This window comes from Triturus cristatus, chromosome 6 (assembly GCF_964204655.1).
Source record: "Triturus cristatus chromosome 6, aTriCri1.1, whole genome shotgun sequence".
NCBI classification, from domain to species: domain Eukaryota; kingdom Metazoa; phylum Chordata; class Amphibia; order Caudata; family Salamandridae; genus Triturus; species Triturus cristatus.
Genome location: NC_140589.1, coordinates 1076485159 through 1076505083, shown reverse-complemented (window position 1 = coordinate 1076505083; position 19925 = coordinate 1076485159). Strand labels below are relative to the sequence as shown.

The 19925-nt window shown below is 47.3% G+C and overlaps 1 protein-coding gene across 1 annotated transcript in view; it reads right to left on the bottom strand.

The window, feature by feature from the left end:
* Window positions 1-8598: 8598 nt before the first annotated feature.
* The window catches only part of COA6 (cytochrome c oxidase assembly factor 6), a 69885-nt gene continuing 58558 nt past the window's right edge, over window positions 8599-19925 (bottom strand). The window contains exon 2 of the mRNA XM_085611943.1: window positions 8599-9633. Coding sequence (XP_085468069.1) covers window positions 9538-9633 — 96 coding nt within the window. The 3' untranslated portion in view covers window positions 8599-9537. The remainder of the gene's footprint in view (window positions 9634-19925) is intronic.

Here is a 19925-nt window from a genome sequence, read left to right as displayed (position 1 = left end):
GGCGGTAGATTATTCCGCCTTCCCAGGGGGGATGGTTATTTTGGGCTTCCCCACATGTTACGAGGCGAAGTGCGGGCTGTGAGGAGGCGTTAAAATCCCTCTTGGCGCAAGACACATTGTTGGATGGACTCTCTATTGAGGGCGCAGGACGTTTTAGGGGGGCACTGGGGCGGGGAATGGCAGCGCTGACCGCTCAAATCACCACCACCCCCTTCCCCAAAACCCAGGCACCCCTCTCACCGTCTCACTGCCGGAGGCCTCCACTCGAGCTGACCGCCTCCTTCCTCTGAGTCCACCAGTTCCCGAGGCTCCTCACCGACGCCTCTAGCCACTCCGGTGCTGGGGCTCCGTTGGCGACTCTGGTCCTCTGCTCACACTCTGGTCCGCCTCAAACTGTTCCCTGATCTCCTCTGCACCGCTGGTCGACGGCAGGCCTTTAGCTGGTCAGGCCGTATTCGCCGCTGCGGCCGCCGCCATTCTGCGTTTCACTCTGTTGAGACCCGAGTGCTCGGTCTCGCCTTAGAGGTTATCAGCAAATTGGTGGTTATTTTCCCACTACAGCATAAAGCATTAGACAGTGGTTCAGCACACTGTAGCTTGGTAAATAGCTGGTAATTATCATTAACAGGTCCACAGGTCAATAGGTCCACAGGACCAGGTCAACAGGTCCGGAATGCAGCAACGAGAGACTCTGTGAGGCTCTATGGTAAAGTTTTTTACTGATTTGAAACAACGTGCTGTCTTCACGCTGCAAAAGCCCTTCCTGCAGGGGGGGGTACAAGCTGTGGGATAGGACCACCCGACCGCCACTCCCCCGCCGCTAAACGACTGTCCGTGGCAACTGCTGCACCTAGCCACCACCTACGGTACCGACAATAGGGGGCACACGCGGTTACTGCAGATTTCAGCTCAGCTCAGCTCTGGCGACGGGTGTACTTGCCGGTGTTTGTCGGCGAAGACGCACGCTCTCACAGCTCTGTGCCAGTACCGCGGCTCAGTCCCAGCTCGCGGCAGCTCTCCTCCGTTCCGCGGTTCAGTCCCAGCTCGCGGCAGCTCTCCTCTCCTCCGTTCTGCTCTGTTGCACTATTAGTGCAGCTCCGAAGGCTCAGGGGTGCTCAGGGTACTCAGAGCACAATGGGGCTCGGGATGAGCCTGGTAGTCTTTGGCTCCCTCCCCGCCCCTCTTCTCACCCTGTTGACCTCTCTCGACCTGTTCCTGCTCCGCTCTTCTGTGGTCCACGCTGAGGCTGAGGCTTACTGCTTACAGAGCTTCCCTCCAGAAGGTACCAGATGGGTCTCAAATTGAAAACCCTTTTTTTTCGCCTGGGGTCTTGGCACTTACTATCCTTTTTTCCGGGCCTCTGTACTTTTGTTCTTTTTCCGCCTGCCTCCGGTCGATGTTGGTTGTTCCTCTGCGGCGGCTGCATGCCTAACTCAGAACTAATCCGAATGTGCAACCGACGCCTACGCTGCCGCCGCCGGGAGGTTCTCACTGAGACCAGCGCAACATCCAGCGGCTACAAGCAGGGCAAGGCAGCGGCAGCGGGCAGCGAGCCATGGGTGAGTAGCCTTGCTGGATTTCCACGGTTTTCCTCGGCTTTCCTCTAGCGAGGGTTTTCGCGGCTGCTGCTTCGAACTCCGGATTGACCTCAGACTCTACCAATCGACAGGTGACAGACTGCCCAAGATGAAAGGGGGTCACCACTTTCGGAAGAAAGGAGGGACGAGGCCGAAGGACAACCTTGTCCGGATGAACAGAGAGAAAAGGAGGCTGTGATGATAAAGCCTGGAGCTCACTCACCCGTCTAGCCGAGGTGATGGCTACCAGAAAAGCAGTCTTAAGCGTCAGCAGACGAAGAGGACAATTATGAAGAGGCTCAAAGGGAGCGCACATTAGAAATGTGAGAACAAGATTCAAGTCCCACTGAGGCATTACAAAAGGGACAGGAGGGAACGTGTTTGTAATGCCCTTTAGAAAGCGTGTAACGACAGGGGACTTGAAAAGAGAAGGCTGATCAGGAAGCTGCAAGAAGGCAGAGATGGCAGCAAGATAACCTTTCAAGGTGCCCAGGGCAGAGCCCTGCCGGGCCAAAGAAAGAAGAAAGAGGAGAACCTCAGAAAGAGGGGCGGAAAGGGGATCCACAGCCTTTGCTGTGCACCATGCCACAAATTTGTTCCACCGGCAGGCGTATACCGTCTTTGTGGAGGGACGCCTGGCTGCCAGAATGATATCACAGACTTCAGGAGGCAAGTCAAATGGCATCAACTGCCGCCGCTCAATCTCCACGCATGGAGGTGGAGGCTGGACAGGTTCGGGTGGAGGACCGTCCCCTGCTGCTGCGACAGAAGATCCTCCCGAAGGGGCAGACGTATCGGAGGATCGGTCAACATACTGAGTAGCTCGGGATACCAGCACCTTCGTGCCCAATCCGGAGCCACCAAGATGACTTGGGCCCGGTCGTGCCTGATCTTCTTCAGCACTCTGGTCAGAAGTGGTATAGGCGGAAAGGCGTACAACAGACCGCAACTCCACTCGTGACGAAAAGCGTCGCCGAACGAGTGCCGCCTTGGAAATTCCAATGCGCAGAACTGCTGACATTGCGCGTTCTCTTCGGTGGCGAATAGATCTAACCAAGGCTCTCCCCACTGCTGAAAGAGACCTTGCGCCACTTCGGATTTCAGACGCCATTCGTGATCCATCATGCACCGGCGGCTGAGTTCGTCTGCTCTGGCGTTCAGAGAGCCCGCCAGATGTTGAACCACTAGGGTGACGCCCTGGTGTTCCAGCCACGTCCAGAGGCGCAGAGCCTCCTGACAAAGGGTCCACGACCCCACCCCGCCCTGTTTGTTGCAATACCACATGGCGGTGGTGTTGTCCGTGAACACCTGCACGACACTTCCCCTGACAGAGGGAAGGAAGGCTTTCAGTGCAAGTCGGATCGCTCTCAACTCCAACAGGTTGATGTGGAGGCGAGACTCCGCCGGAGACCAGAGGCCTCTGATCTCCGCCTCTCCCATATGGCCACCCCATCCCAGGAGGGACGCATCCGTCACTACGACATGCTCCGGTTGGGGAAGGGAGAGGCTCTTGCCCGTGACCCAATCGCGGTCCGTGAGCCACCACTGCAACTGCTGTGCAGTGCCCTCCGAGATCAAGACATGGTCGGACAGGTTGCCGTGATGCTGGGCCCACTGAAACTTCAGGTCCCACTGCAGAGCCCGCATGCGCCGCCTGGCGTGATGCACTAGTAGGATGCAGGAGGCCATCAGCCCCAGAAGCCGCAACACTAGCCTGACCGAAACCCAGGATAGAGGACGAAAGATGGGAATCAGGGCCTGAATATCCCGGACCCGCTGTTCCGGCGGATAGACCCGGAACTGTGCCGAATCGAGAACCGCTCCGATGAAGAGGAGCTTCTGAGAGGGACTCAGGTGTGACTTCGGCACGTTGATGGAAAACCCCAGCAAATGCAGGAGATCCGCCGTAGTCTGGAGGTGGGAGACGACTGCCTGGGGCGAGCCCGCCTTCAACAACCAGTCATTGAGATAGGGGAAGACTGGAACCCCTGATCTGCGCAGATGAGCTGCGACCACCGCCATCACTTTCGTGAACACCCGAGGGGCACTGGTAAGGCCGAAGGGGAGCACGGTAAACTGAAAGTGCTCTTGACCCACCGTGAACCGCAGGTAACGCCGGTGGGCCGGCAGGACGGGGATGTGGAAATATGCGTCCTGCAAGTCCAACGCTACCATCCAGTCTCCCGGGTCTAGGGCAGCTAGAACCTGAGCCAAAGTTAACATCTTGAACCTTTCCTTCCGGAGGAAGGCATTGATGTTCCAGAGGTCCAAGATAGGGCGTAGGCCCCCTTTGCCCTTCTTGGGAACCAGAAAGTAGTGGGAATAACAACCACGACCTACTTCTGGGCTTGGAACGCGCTCGACGGCCCCCTTGGCCAAGAGGGCCGAAACTTCCTCGTGGAGAAGAGTCAAATGATCCCCCGAGATACGGTGGTGCTGCGGTGGCATGGCTAGAAGGGTCGTCTCGAAGGGGAGGGAGTAGCCCTTTCGGACGATTTGCAGCACCCACCTGTCCGATGTGATGGACCGCCAGTGGAGCAGGTGATGGCGAACTCTGCCGCCCACTGGCGTGGAATGGGCCTGAAAGCTCGGACTAGGAAGGCTTTGAGGCGGATGCTGCCAGGGTGGATGTGGGCTGACCGCGTCGTCCTCCAGAACCGCCTCGGCGGAAACCACGACCGCGCGCAGGTTGGTTCTGCGGCTGGTGGCTAGGCGGACGTGAGGAGGCACCCCTTCCTTGGCCACGAAAGGGGCGAAAGGCGGAAGTTTGCGACCGCGGGGCCGAGAGGCCCAAGGACTTGGCCGTAGCCCGGGAGTCCGTAACGCGATTCAGCGCACTGTCCGCTTTCTCACCAAAAAGGCGAGTGCCATCGAAGGGCATGTCCATGAGAGTGCTCTGGACATCTCCCGAAAAGGACGTGGACCGCAGCCAGGCGTGACGTCTAAGTGCCACCGTGGTAGAAATCGCCCTACCCAGCGCGTCTGTAGTGTCAAGCCCACATCTGATAGCATGTCGCGCTGCATCCCTCCCATCGGCCAGAGCCTGGGTAAGTCGTGTCCGGACCTCCTCCGGACACAGGGGCAGCACGTCCTCCACCGTATCCCACAGAGAGTGGGAATAACGGTCCAAAAGACAGGCGGTGTTCAAGGACCGCAGGCCCAAACTAAGGGAGGAGAACAGCTTTTTGCCAAACTGTTCCAGTCTATTGGAATCCCGGTCCGGCGGAGCGGTCGGGAAGGAGGATTGGGAGGTAGAAGCCTGGATAACCAGGCTCTCGGGGGTAGGGTGTTGGGACAGAAAACTGGGGTCGCCCGGAGCAGGGCGGTGGCGCCTGGCGACGTTCCTGTCCACAGGAGGAACTGTGGAGGGCTTGGACCAGGTGCCCTGCAGAACGTCAATGAGGGCCTCATTGAATTGCAGCAGAGGCTCAGTGGAGCTTGCTGCAGACTGAAGCACCTCAGTGAGAATGTTAGTTCTCACAGCCACGGCAGGCAGCTCGAGCCCAAGGCCTGCGGCCGCCTTGCGCAGCACCACAGAGAAAGCTGCACCCTCCTCCGAAGCCACAGTCGGAGGAGAGATGAATCCAGTGTCTGGTGAGGTATCCAGACCACTGGCCTCCCCCAGTTCATCTGCCCAGTCCTGTGACAGCTGAGCCTGAACGGCCATAGGGTCCTCGGACCCCTCCCATTCGCCCCCGTCATCTGATTCCTGGTAAACAGGAGGAAGGATCGGAGCCGGACGATAGACATAATGTGTCTCCAACGGCGCCGTACATCGATGCCGTAACGGCGCCGGGTCCGGAGCGGGGCTGCACTGGGGCACGACGCCGAGCGGAGCCGGCGTCGTAGGTGGATCCGGTGTCGACGGAGGAGGCGTGACGAGGTCGACCGGCGTCGGCGGGGACGGGTCCCTCGGGCACTTGAGGCATCGAGGCCGGAGCCAGCGACGGCACCGGGGCCGCTGGCATGCAAGGTTGCCCAGTCGGGTCCGAGGGGCCCGAAGGCGCGCCAGCGGTCGCCGACGGCGGAGCCAGGTCCCTCATGGCCGAGAGGAAGGCACTTACTTCCGCTGGCGTCACGTCAGTCCCAGGGACCGGTGGGTATGGGGACTTGCGCGGCGCCTGCGGCTCCGCTGGAGCCGCGGGGGTGGAACCACCCTGACCCTCGGCCGAGTCGCGCGACCGGCGAGGGGAGTCCGAAGAGCGGTGTCGCCTCTTGGACTTCTTGGAGTGCTTCGACTTACCCGAAGGCTTGGAGCCAGACGATCGATGATGACGTCGGCTGCGGCTCCGCGACCGATGCTTGGACCTCCTCCTGGACCGGGATCGAGAGGGGCGCGGAGCCGAGTGGCGAAGCTCGAGAAGCTTACGGGACCGCTCCCGTCTAGCCTTCGAGGTCAGGGCCTTGCAGTCCGAACACGACTCCGCGTCGTGGTCGAGGCCCAAACAGTAAAGGCACCGGCGGTGATGATCCGTAACCAACATCAAGCGGTTGCAGTCAGCACAGGCTTTAAAACCAGGCATCCTACCGGCACCGGAGTCGAGACAAGATCAAAAAGGATCAAAAAACTTAGTCAAAAAAGACTAAAAGGGGTAGCTCTCCCGGATCTGCGCTTACTGGCGCGGAAAAAAGAACAAGAACTGACGTCAGCGCGCGAGGGCGGCGTCTAAGTACTCCGACGACGTCATTCCGGCGCACGACGCCGACGACAGACGCGGAGCCGCAGACGACGCCTAGCGACGTGCAAGGGGTATTGCTGACAAAAAATCTTCCGGATCCAGTCTGACGCCTGGGGATATTCTAAGGTGAGGAATCTAACTAACGTGTTTCTTTCAGATGCCATGCACAATAGCAATAGTTAAACTTATATCTGAAACTCTATGCTGCCGCTAATAGCATGCTGAGGTACTTCAAGTGTCGGGGAAGGCACCCTGCATTCAGACAACTCAATCTTTATTCTCGCCCTTCACTTTCACGCTCATCCTGCACTCACAGCGATCACAATGCCCTTGCACTGTTCACCCTGCACCTCACCTTGTAGTCACACGAACATACTACTCACCCGCACTCATGTGAAACTTCACCCACCTGTCCCCCTCACTGCTCAATCTGCAATCTCACTCAAACAAGCCCATCACTAACCATGCAATCATTCAACCCACTCTGCACTTACATCTGCACCATATGGTCACCTCACTCACCCTGCAGTCACTCCTCTTACCCTACTCTCACACTGTCGCATCGCTCACCGTGCACTCACATGGGCACTCCTGCCACCCACACAGTGCAGAGGATTAATGTGCCTGCTACAAAGAATGTGTACCATGCAGATCACAGAAATGTGTGAGCGTACTAGGAGTATCGCTATAAAAAAAATGAAATGTTAGTCATAAAGGTGCTATAGAGAAATGAGGTGCATTGTTGGTGAGTGGTACTGAGGGAATTCATTGAAAAAGGAGGAAATGGTGGAGGGGACACCGAACAAAAGTGTTGCACCGCGTGCAACTAGTGCTAGGGCCAGCCCTGGCTGGGAGTGTTAGATCCCCCCCCCCCCCCCCCCCCCCCGAAGTTCGGATCTAGTTTTGCCCTTGGGCCAGATGTACAAAGGCCTTTTGCATTTTTTAACTGGCCAATTCTCAATTTCAGCCCATTAAGAAATGCAAAACATCCTTTTCCTATGTACAAAGGCCTTAAGGGAATCGCAAATAGGGATTTCCTATTTATGATCTCTTAGCAAATGTACAAAGCATTTTCTAAATGCAAAATGGTAATTTAGGAAATGCAATTACCATTGACTCAAACTCGATGGTAACCATGTGCAATTTAAAAAAAGAAGCACCCCAAGATGCTTTTTCAAAAGTGAAATAAAGCCCACACATGCCCCTAGGGCATATGTGCGCTCTAGATATGCACCACTTTGGGGTGCATTACAGTGGCCTCATGCCCATAGCCATCCTTGGTTTAGCGTTTCCTAAATAGCGATTTTCTAATTGCAAATTGCTATTTAGGAAATGCAAAAACAGCCCATTGGTATGATTGGCATGGGATTTCCTAATTGCCATTTCCCAATAGCGATTCCTACTCTGTAGGAATCGCTATTAGGAAATCGGTAATTTCATACATCATTTTGTATTTCCTAAATAGCGATTCCTATGGAGTTGGTATATAGGAAATGCAAAATTGCCTTTTCGTACATCTGTCCGATAGCTAGGTTTGAAGTGCACTCAGTCAAGGGAGTAATGGCATCTAACGCTTTGTCTTTGGAATTCAGAATGGGTGACATTATGGGGTAGGAAAATTGATTGCCTAAATCGACTTTCAAAATGTTATCTTTCAAATCTTGTGTAGAAAGGTCTTCGATTGTGGCGAGTAAGCTATGAAGAAGCATGATCCGCACCTCCAGCAACACATTAACAATTCTTGGTTATTATAAAGGAAAGTTTGAATTCACAAAGAGGTGAGGATTCTCACAAGGAGGTGAGAATTATTCCACTAATTCGAACAGTGGAATACTTTCTCTGTAACCAAATTATTATGCTGTTTAGTAAGTGGCTTCAGTGACAGTACATGGTACCGAAGTTAGTTTTTCTTGAAGGACAGGTCTGTGGTTTAATAATATCTTGCTTGTTAGGAACAATCAGAATCAAGAAAATAAGACTGAGAATAAAAGAGCAAAATGGGTTTGATGAAGCTTTGCTGCAAATAAAGAAGAAAAGTCGTGGAGAAGGGATCATTTGTGGTCACAGTGGAAAGCGGATTGGCAGATGGGCAGTCCCCTGATGTTGTTTGTTTTTCTAAGACTCTTTGGAAATTAAGTTTCCTATTTTGTTACGCTCTTTGTTACTAAAGAAGGCACTGTACACTAAAGAAAGAGGAGCCATTCATAGAATTTCAACTTTCCTTTACAGCATTCTGAATTGTATTTATTGTGCTAAAAGAAAGAGTAGGCCTAGCACTGACAATCACTGCTAAAAGGAGTAGGGATAAAGAGTGTGAGGAAAGTGTGAGCCTGTGAAAGATATCAGAATACCAGTAAACATTTATTGTTCGCTTGCTTATTTCCTTTTAAACACAAGAAAAACATTTCTGCAACAGCTATATTTTTTACAGCATTCAATCTGGCGAATGGAAGGGCGAATGGGCCTCTGCTAAGAAATGAACTGTGCACGTATGTAACTCCCAGAAATGTTTTAAAGTGAGGCAAAGGTGCAACTGAACTTAATAATTGCTACTAAATGCATTTAGTAACTTTTTATGGGATGAACTGTGCAAACCTTGCTGTGTGTTTGCGCACTTTTATAGCGGTTTGTTAAACGTACTTGAGTTACACAGCCTTGGTGCAAGTTAACGAAGTCCAGGTCCGTGCACTGAAATGATGTGGATACTTGACTAATTCAGCACAAGACTCTAGTCCTAGGTTTGTAAGGCTCTAGGTTTCCTTTTGTAAGCCAAGATTGTTCGCATGGCTAAGCAGTCACATATTTTCTGTTCAATTTGAATTAGCTAGAGGATATTTCTATTCTCTGCTGTGCTTCTGGTTACTGAAGTCTGCTTACAGGTTACTTTGTGTGAGTTCCATGTAGCAGAATTCAAGAGGTTGAAGAACTATGGCTTCTGCATACCTTACAGTAATTTTACCAACATAATTTTCACGAAGTTTAAAAGTATCCTAAGACTGAAGTGACAAAAGAGTCGAATTTACATTTAACTTCTAGGTAACAATTGGTAATACTATAATGTCTCCTGAGAGCAACATGAGCACTAAGAATATCCACTTATATGTTCAACATCAACGCAGTACAGGAAAGTGTGCTTCTCAGTCAAAGTAGTTATGCTTGGCTTTCATTCTGCAGCCGGTAACTGGGATTATCAAGGATGGTAGTCTAAATGTGAAATAAGGTCCAAATCAAAGAAACAGTTAAAATGGTTCTTCATTGATGCTTCATGTCTTGATGTAAAATCAGGACGTCTCTGTTGTTTCTGAAGGCTGAAACTCTCCTGCTTCAAGTTGTTCTTTATATTTCAAGTAGTCTCTTCTTTTTTCAAAATACTTAACCTGCAAAAACAAATGATTTGCTCTATTACTATCTCTACAGTTGTTAATTAGTTTAATCTAATAAGAAAAAAGTATTGGAATTGTATTGGTCGAGTCATCGCCAATAGCTTATTTCATGCATTTATGGGGACATTTGGCCAACCATGATATAAAGCCACACCTTATTATCAATCCTTTAGGCAACAAGCGGTTCTCATTGGTATTATTTATAAGAATATATATTGCAATATGAGGCTAAATGACCTTATGAGTGAATCATCCATTTCAAACAAGACAGAAACCACCTTAATCAAAGTGATGAGTCAACAGAAGTTAGTTACACATAAAAACATAGTAGAACTCAGTGCAAAATATTGTAACAGTTGATAACAAATTCTTATCACTTTGAATAGAATGGTTTCTGTCTTATTTGAAAATGATTATCTATTCATAAGTTTATCTAGCCTCAAGTTACATAATATATTGTTAAAATTATACTAAAGAGAACAGTTGTTGCCTAAAAGATTGTTCTCTACCTTTGTTCCCATGGGTTTAAGTGTTGCTCTTGTAGCCTGATAAGACACCTTATTATCATGAAGCATTGCTAGTACCAATACTCAGTTTACAAACCAATACATGCACATTTTTAATTTGTTTACATTTGTTGCCCATCATGGAACAGCTGGTCCCCTGTACCTGACAACTTACATTCCAGTGGTAATTTGGAGCTGCAGTTCTTGCACATGCTTTGTGTGTAGAAAATGGAAGAATATAGTAACTTTATAAAAATGAAGAATTCCTCTTTAGAACAGGAAAAATGGCTTTCTATCTGCTGCAGAACTAAACAATCTTTCCAGAAGTCACACAATATATAGCACAAAAAACTGCCTGAATAAACACATTGTTGCTGGACACCACAGAGTAACAATTCCTCACATTCTCTAAGAAGTGACTACTACTGTGATGAAGCTTCAATCGGGACACCATTTTTAGGTCGAGTGTATACATCGCTTGCACTGTTAGGCGATCTGTTGTAGGTACTTTGTGGAGGTCTGACTCCTCCCATTCTTCAGATAGGCTTTTGTGCGTGTTCCTGGAAAATTGTAGCCTACAAATGGCTAATGGTGGGTGTATGTCGAATTCTTTTTTTTAAAGTTCACTCTCATGGAGTATTGCCGCAGGAGCGAGCAGTGGCGGGCACGGTGGCTGCTGCGGCAGGACTCATGCTTTGCTCCGACAGCTAACCTCTGCCCCATTAGTTACACACCCACCCCGGCCTCTCTCCCACCCGTCACTTTCCTTAGTGTTTTCTCCTGCGGAATCGATCTGCCAGTTTGAATTGTTTCTTTAAATAAAAATGTGTGAGCCCTGCCTCGAATGGTCATGCCACACCACTCTGCTGCGTCACCATCTTCCATTTCACAACACCAGAGAGGAGCGATGTTGGGAGTGAGTTTGAGTCTGCTGCTGGGAGGTGAGGAGAGCCCAAGCATGGATGGGGAGACATTTACCGTCTGAAAATGCCTGATCTTGTCATCTGGGATCTGGTTGCAGTTGTGGGTGTGCTTGCTCGGTGGTATGGGGAGAGACATCCATGTGAAAGGCTGAGTTGGGATGGATGGATGGAGACTCCCGCCCCTTACAGCACTATCTGACCCGGCACTCCTCGTAAGTACTGCTGGGCTTCCAGAGGGGGCATGGTGATAGGACAGATAGTGCTAGGTTGAGCACAACTGCGCTACAAAACCCGCGTGCGCAAACCAGGGATAGTTAAATAACCAGACGCTTTTTTGGGGAGGGTAAAGCACACCTCGATTCACCCCCCTTGGAAGAGTAACCGTCATTATCTTTTAAATCATTCACCCGTCTCGCGACCCATGATCACCTTCCTAATTCTAGTGCATATTCACTGATTGGAACTTCACGCCAAAAGCATGTGATGTCACTCTCTGTGGAGGCTTGACGGCTTAAGAGGGTTTTATCGGCTCCTGAAATACTGCTGTGGAACGAGCCCAACTGTACCTCCTCTTCTGATGCGCTTTCTGTGCCCCCTCCCAGCCCATACCTACTTTAGATCCTCGAAGTAAGCTTACAACCTGTGTGATATGCCATGACGTGTCGGCTATTTGAGATACTCATCAAATCGCCCCTGCAGATTGCACTCCACTGGGAGCACTGGTGGAGGGTGTTTTATTTTAATAAATAATCTTTACACTTGCAAAGATGTTGGCAAAACTCGCACTTTGGGTGCTGCTCTTCCCAGCTAGAATCGATGTTTATTGTTTACAAAAAACTCTCTAAACATAAATAGTGATTTCCTCTCTCCAGTTTCCTTATGGGATCTCTTTTTCAAGTAGATTACTGGAGAAATGGAAACCACAGCCATCTCAACCAGGGTGGGATCAGCTTCACCGCTCTTGCGAAAATGACGACAGTTCATTTAATTCATACAAACTTTTTACTGTCTCTGCGTTTATTTCAACTAGAACAATAGGCTGCAGACTCGGGAAGCAGTATAGATTGGAGGCAGGAAGGAAATTACTAGGTAAAAACAAAATACAATGAAATAATTGTTTCGGGGACATCTTTTAATATTGTGTGGGGGTAGTGTTGAGGCGGCAAAGAAAGCAGTTTTGTGAAATATAAGTTCATGTAAAGATGGGGGTTAAGTGAGGTATGAAGGAGATTTAAAGGGGAAACAAAGAGTAGGGGCTGGTGGAGCAGTAGCTGGTGTGGGGTAGCAAGAAGTGACGAAGAACAGGAGTGGATTCTCACAGCTGTTGGATGGCAGTCCTTAACCTGCTCCGATGTTAAGCGGTGAAAATAGCTGCATGTTAAGTTAGCCTATGCTGTCCTCCATTTTGTCTATAGTATCTTTTTTGCATCTTTGCTATAAGTCTCTGCTTGCCAGGACTTTTCAGATGGTCGAGTGTGAGTGTTACACAGATTTATGCAAACATGCTTACGTGCAGATACTAAAAGCTTGCCACTTATGTTCCAAGCATGCAGGTGTTTGGAAACCACCTACTGTCAAACATTTGCGAGCCTATTTCTGTTGCTATTTGCATCATGTATTTGCATTAGGTGGGTGAGAGCTTATGAGCTGTTTGCATATGAATCTGTGCTTTTGTGCCTGCCTTTTGCATATGAGCCAAGAGGGGAATTCCAGTAGCTAAAGCATGTAGTCTAAAAGGTGTGTATTAGTCTATAAAAGCTGTACTGGGATCTATGTTTAGCATTTCCCTCTGAGACACTTGCAGTGTCTGTATTACGGAGTCCCGCTCATGAGTGTAATAAACTTGTCTTTGATTTCACTCCAGTGTCGATCCTCATTGTGAACCTGTAGACTAAGTGTGACCCTGCACCAATGAGATTGGGGAAAATCTCATTTCTATAATTGGCACCCAACATGGGGCACCATTGAAGACCGCGGCTGGATGAAGAGGAGGTCACTTCGAGAGGACAAAACTGCCAAGGGGCACCCCGCAAGAAGAGGCTTGTTCTCACGGCTGAGGTGATTGTTTGACCGATCAACTTGACCTTCGTGGTGGCTGTGAGTCTCAACTGGGGCCCTTTTTGATTGGCAATTTGGACGTGATTTATTGATCAGAGGATCAACAGGTGGAAGTTGAAACATATGATCAGGTAGGATCGTACTGTTTGATTATTGGTTTTCGGTTTTTTAGATTTTGTCTTTGATAAAATATTTTAGACAGGTAATGTGAGAAATTTATTCTTATTTGATATATTGATATAACATTGTTTCTAAGGATACATAAACATGTCTGTTTTTAGCAAATTATGTAATCTGTTGTTGTTATAGTAAGAATAGACAATTGGAAGAAAGACAACCAGCACCGATAGACGGTACACCTAATTTTGAAATGTACATTAAAAACTGTATTTCTTCCGTATTGTTCACTATATTGTGGAACACATATACGAGGGACAAGAAGACTTCACAGTGGCCACACAACAGTACCTTTGAATATAATAAATTACAATACTTAAAAGAACAATTATTTAAAAAGAAAAGTAGACAAAGTGTGTTAGATACATTAGGATTGTGGAGAAAAGAAATACAACAAAGACAACTAAGAGAAGATAAAAATGAAAAAAAAATTGGAAGAACAGACATTTTTGCAAGCACTTTACGAACTCAAATTAAAGGAAAGAGGATAAAATAAACTGTGAAAATAGACGGTTTAGACTCCAAGTACAAAAGGCCTATGTAGTCAGAGATGAGAAAATTAATCAGAGACTGGAGGATGAGGATTCAGAATTTGAGGACTTACTTTCTAGACCATTTCCTCTGCCTTATGTACCAAATATTCACGAAAACATTGATAACCTGGCCCCTACAGCACCGCCAAATCATACTCCACAACCTCCAACAATATATTCTTTTATCCCTACTGACTTGACAACATCCTCCTCAGATCTTACTCTAGAAGAACTCCCAGTCAAATATGACATTATCATAAAACAAAAAAAAGGGCACCGGTCAGCCAGAGAAGTCATAGACTGACCGCAAATGATAAACTAGTCCTAACTAAAAAGGCTCGCGACTGGGTCCACAATACAGATATAGAAATAGACGAAGTACTAACTTCGATCAGAGAACACGGTCAGATGACCCAACAATATGTGGTGGGTCAAAAGGCAGATGTTCTCATAGAAGACTGGCGGGTAACCACAAATGTGGAAGCACCGCCAGTCCTCAATAATATATGGAACATATACAATGCAGGTACATTAATAGGCAATACACTCCAACAGGCAGTACAACATATTTTTACACACAAGGAAAGACTCCAAAGTGATACGTCAGAGATAATAACATTTTCAATGCGAGATGCAACCCCTGTCTATCATCCAAGAATAGGGGACGGAACAGGTGACAATGCAGCCCGTTTTCAATTCCAGTGGATTTATACTCCCTGGAAGAGGCCAGACGTATTGACCCTTAAGGCTTCCTTACTGGACGCTCGGAAAAATCCCAGTGCATTTCATGAAGAAATGGGTGCTGCCCTGTCTTCATGTGTTATGACTCTGGCAGACATTGACAAGTTCTTCAGGCTCACCCTGCCTCCTGATCTCTGGTGTATGATCCGGAAACAAGATCACGCCGATTTTGGAGGTACATGGCCTAATATAGGAACAGCCAATGCAGACAGAAAGCCAGGGGAGAAACCAGCAGAGATTATTTTAGACTTGCCAAATAAAATAATTGACTATATGAAAACAGAAGCACCTCCTTGTCAAGCTCTAAGGTACCTGAATTCGACTTCCTCAGGGAATTGACAGACTCCATTACCTGCCGCCGCTGAGGGAACCGCTCACACCATCGCCACGCCAGCGCTGCTGGCGCTGCTGTCTTGGGTACTCCTTGCTGTTCGCCTCCCCCGCCGCCGCCATCACCATACTTGCGGTCGAGAGCGGGGGGAGACTACAGCCCCCAAGCACCCCTGCGGCCGCTGACGCCGCCAACGCGCCCGGAGGCGCTTTAAAAACACGCGCCTTCCTCCGCGTCGCGGGACGCGCGCGGGCAGCGCCGGGCTGAGCCCGGGCAGAGGGCGGGCCGTCTGTGGCCGTCCGGGGCAGGAGGAGGCAGGGCAGGGCCACCCCTCTATCATCTGCATCTCGTCTTGGTGAGTCTAAAGAACCTTTTAAATATGGAGTCTGTAAATGCTGGTATCACACAGGATGATTTTCCGTTCCCCCCTGCTACATTTGAGTCCCTACTTGAAAATGCACTGAACTTGGTATCAAGTGAAATAGCTGACACTGAAAGAAGAATGTCCATGAGCTGTTCTCACAATATTATTCAGTCGACATCACTGTCAAATAGCCCTGGGATTCCTCTATCACCAGCTGTTGTAATTACAAAACCGGTATTAGTACCACCACCACCCGTATCCCTGTTGTCTGAAACTGCTCCTACTATCACAATTGCCTCCCAGGATGATGTCATTACTGTGGGACCTACTGACACCAGTAATAAACAGGGAGGGGAAAAACGCAAAAGGGGTTCTACCAAACCTAGTGCCAATAAAAGGAAAAGACCCCCAACGAGCAAGAATCAGCCGACGCCTCAGTGCCTGTGGAATAAACAAAAATTCACTGAGGCACAAATTGCTCATGTTGTGGACAAAGACATCGTGGTTGCGGATGAGGATACTCTTACCGCAACCACCGTTGACTCAAGTGGGCCTTCTAACACTATATGGACCCAAACAACATTAATGGGAGATAATTACCATCTCACGAAACAGAATGGGAACCTTATAGAAACCATAGTGGACACTATTTTTAATCGACTAGAAAAGCTAATGATCAATCAGTTTAATAATGTTTTTAAAAGACTTGATAGATTAGATAACCTGGTTAAGAACGAAGAAGCAAAAAGAAAGGGATCTGTCATCCTGGATCAAATCAGAGCTGACCGTCTCGTAAAACAACTTGAATCTGTAAGCAACACTATGTCACTAAAGAAACAGGAAGTTTCCATCTTACCGGGCGGTGGCACGAGTAATCCTGGAACATCAGCCCATTCTCCTGCACTACCTACAATCCAACCACGATCTGCTAATGGAGGGAAGAATCTGACAAAATCCAATTTACCTCCCAAATCTACCTAGACAAACTGCCCCTTCTGTTAGTATTAATAAAAACGCCAGCAATCTTAAAAACGGTCCCATCTACCCTATAACAGCAACAAGACCAACTGCTGATAACAATAAAGGTACTGGGCATGTAGGGACAAACAAGCCTTTTAAACACCAAGGGCCTGCCTTACACTTGCCACCGGATGCTTGTCCCTACGTTCTAGTTCTTGCAGGAGTACCACCGTTGAGGGAGGAACAGGGGGAATCATGGGTGCAACTGCAAAATAAATGCATAGACTGGCTAACTAAGCATAAAGGTGTTGGATTTGATATTTCCAGAGAGATTCTATCGGCTCGTAGGGTGTCCTGGGTTGGCCCCTTAATTAAAGATAAGGAAGGTGACTGTATTGTTCTCAATTTTAAAAACCCTGGTACCGTAAGATTTTTTCTCAACAGGAATGGTAACGGTTTTGCCATTTCTACAGCTGTATCTATGTTACCTTTGAGTTACTTTTACAGACAACCCACAATGCAATCACGGCCACCCTTAATGCAATACCAATTACCACCAATGCATTTCCAGTCACCCTTTACACAATTCCAGCCAACCCTACCTCCGCTCAATATGTTTAACAGATTTGCACCTTTGTCAGATTTGGATACGTTAGACTGACCCTCATTGACTAATTCAGCCGATTCTTCATCATTGGAATCAATTGCTGAAATCATGGAAGTCCTACAACCTCTATCTTGGACTGTAGAGAAAGAAAAACCCACAAACCATAGACTATTGTCCCAGGATTCCGAACTATCTTTTGTAAGTTGGAATATAGCGGGACTTAATATTAAAATGAAAATTAAAGAATGGTTAGAATGGGTTAAAAATAATTGTGACATACTGATGCTACAAGAGACTTGGTGTACAACTACACCTACAATGGAAGGTTTTTGTTGTTATAATCTAAAGGCTTCTGTTTCAACCATGGGTCGCCCCAGTGGGGGTTTATCTATTTGGACTAAAATAAAATCCGGGGTACAAACAAAATTGATCCCTACCCCGGGTAAATGTTTTATGGCTATGAAGTACATTAACAGGATGAAATTATGTTTAATCAATTTTTATAATAATGATTTTGTTACTCGCCCCAATGACAATTTTTTGTCATTGTTTAATTTTATTGATGAAGTTATGGAGGGGCAGAAGTATGGGTTTTTTGATGGCATCTGCATCGGAGGGGATTTTAATGCTCATATGTATCGTAACAGTCCCCCATGTAGAAACGGTGAAGAGTTGAAAAATCATCTAGCCTCCCGTGATTTAGTAAATGCAATGGAAACTGCCGGTTCTAGTGTAAACAATATATTAACACCTACATATATAGGCCAGGGTTGTGCGTCCACGATAGACTATATATTTATCTGTCCCTCATTGTGTGATATAATTTTTAAAGCTGAAGTCATCTGTTCCGCATATAGTGATCACTATCCTCTTAGAATATGCTTAGACAATCCACAGACCACGAAGGTTACACTGAGAGCAGAGTTGGGGGAACAATATTTGGATCTATCCACCGATAGATTAAGATTAATATGGAAAGGGGTGGATAATAAAGATATTCTAGCTAGAGTAATCAAAAAGCACCCTATGATAGTAGAGACCTGTCTGTCGCATACTAGCCCAGGCGATGATGTGGTTATTGCTTTTGGTAATCTCTGTGGGGCTATTAAAAGAGAATCCTCTAAACCAGCTAGGCCTAATATAGATCACGGCTTCCGATGGTTTGACTCCTCCTGCTCTAGGGCCAATAGGGACCTGAGGGCTGCCTTAAAAACCAATCCGAGGGACGATCAACTAGTGAGAGAATTAAGATCAAAATATAAATCCGCGTTACGCATCAGATCTGAGGCCCTAGTGATTAATCACTGGGAATCTCTCACGCGCTTTGCCTCACTAAAGGACACAACTGGTTTCTGGAGAGAAGTCAAGTCCCTCAGATCTTTTGGTTCTAACATCAAACCAATCAATTGCAATATAACTAGTAAAGCGTGGGTAGAGCATTTTTCTAAAATCTATGCTATATTACCCTCTCCCCTAGATATTGCCCATTCATTTAACACCGTTGATCGATTGAATTTTTTATTATCTGAGGTGGAGGACGCTATACTTGAGAGCACTGGTAATAAAGCCCCAGGCCCGGATGGTCTTTCTATCGACCAGATTAAATCTGAAATCAATTTTTGGGCCCCCCTATTATGTAACCTATTTAATAATTTGGCTGACAGCTCAATTCCAGATTCCTGGTCGAACAGTGTCATCGTACCGATATTCAAAAAAGGTGACAGGTCGGATCCTGCCTGTTATCGTCCAATTTCACTGATCAACAATACGTTAAAAGTTCTCGGAAGGGTAATTTTTAAAAGAATACGAAATTGGGCTGAGGATAATAATGTTCTACAATGCAGTCAACTGGGATTCAGAAGCCATGTGGGTACAGTTGAACAATGCCTTAATCTGAATTTGATTATGGCTAAATATACCATTGTTAAAGTCCCCGCTTTATTTAGGTTTTATGGATCTGAGTTCCGCATTTGATTTTGTTAATCGTTCTAGGTTGTGGTCACTTTTGCTTGATTATGGTTTAGATAGTTCACTGGTTTATTTTCTTTCCTATTTACACAGGGATCTAAAGGCGAGAGTACGTATTAATAATGATGGCGAATTATCAGATGATATTTTTATCAGCAGAGGAGTAAGACAGGGCTGCGTACTCGCCCCACTGCTTTTTATTTTATACATTAACGGGTTGAGCCGCTCTTTGAGCATGAACACTAAGGATGTACCAATCATAAATGGTTCCCCCATTTCTACCCTTCTTTATGCGGACGACGCAATACTAATGGGGCGTACTCCGAATGCTTTACGCATTTTAATCACTGGGTTTGTTGCTTTTATGTCTGATTTGGGCCTAAGTACTAATTTTAAAAAATCTTTCATTATGAACTGTGGACCTAAAAAGTATAATATCACTTCGATAAAATCAGGGGACAATATATTAAAATGCACCAGCACCTTCCCTTATTTAGGGTTATTATTCTCTAATACAGGCTCATGGCAGCCACATGCTGCCTATGCGAGAAATAAAATTGGTAAATCGATTAACTCAATTTTATCTCTCCGACAACCCAAACTGGCCGATGTTATTTCCCCCTTGCTTAACATTTATCGTACCCAATGCCACCCAACTGGGACATATGGAGCAGAAGTGTGGGGTTATTGTAACAGCAGTTCTCTCCAGCTGGAGGAAAATAGATTTTGTAGAAAGGTACTGGGGGGAGTTCCCTGTGCGCCCACATTTATTTGTCATAATGAACTTAGGCTGCCATACATTGCCGATTTTATTAGGTCAAGGCCTGCACTTTTCTGGATAAAAATTTGGTCCAACCCAGCTGCATTTTTAACACGCAGCATAATATCTGATTGTTTACTACTTGAAAGCTCCCACCTCATACCTTGGTTAAATGCAGTTAACAACAGCCTATTGAGTGTGGGTCATGGTCTTCTGTTTAGCTCCCCGAATATCATTGCCCCTTCTCATAAGAACGGCGTAAAACGGGCACTGTTTGATTTATATAAGGAGGAACGTAGGAGATCTGAATTGGTAAAACCTGTTGTTATTAAATATCTGCCACTAACTGATCCAGACA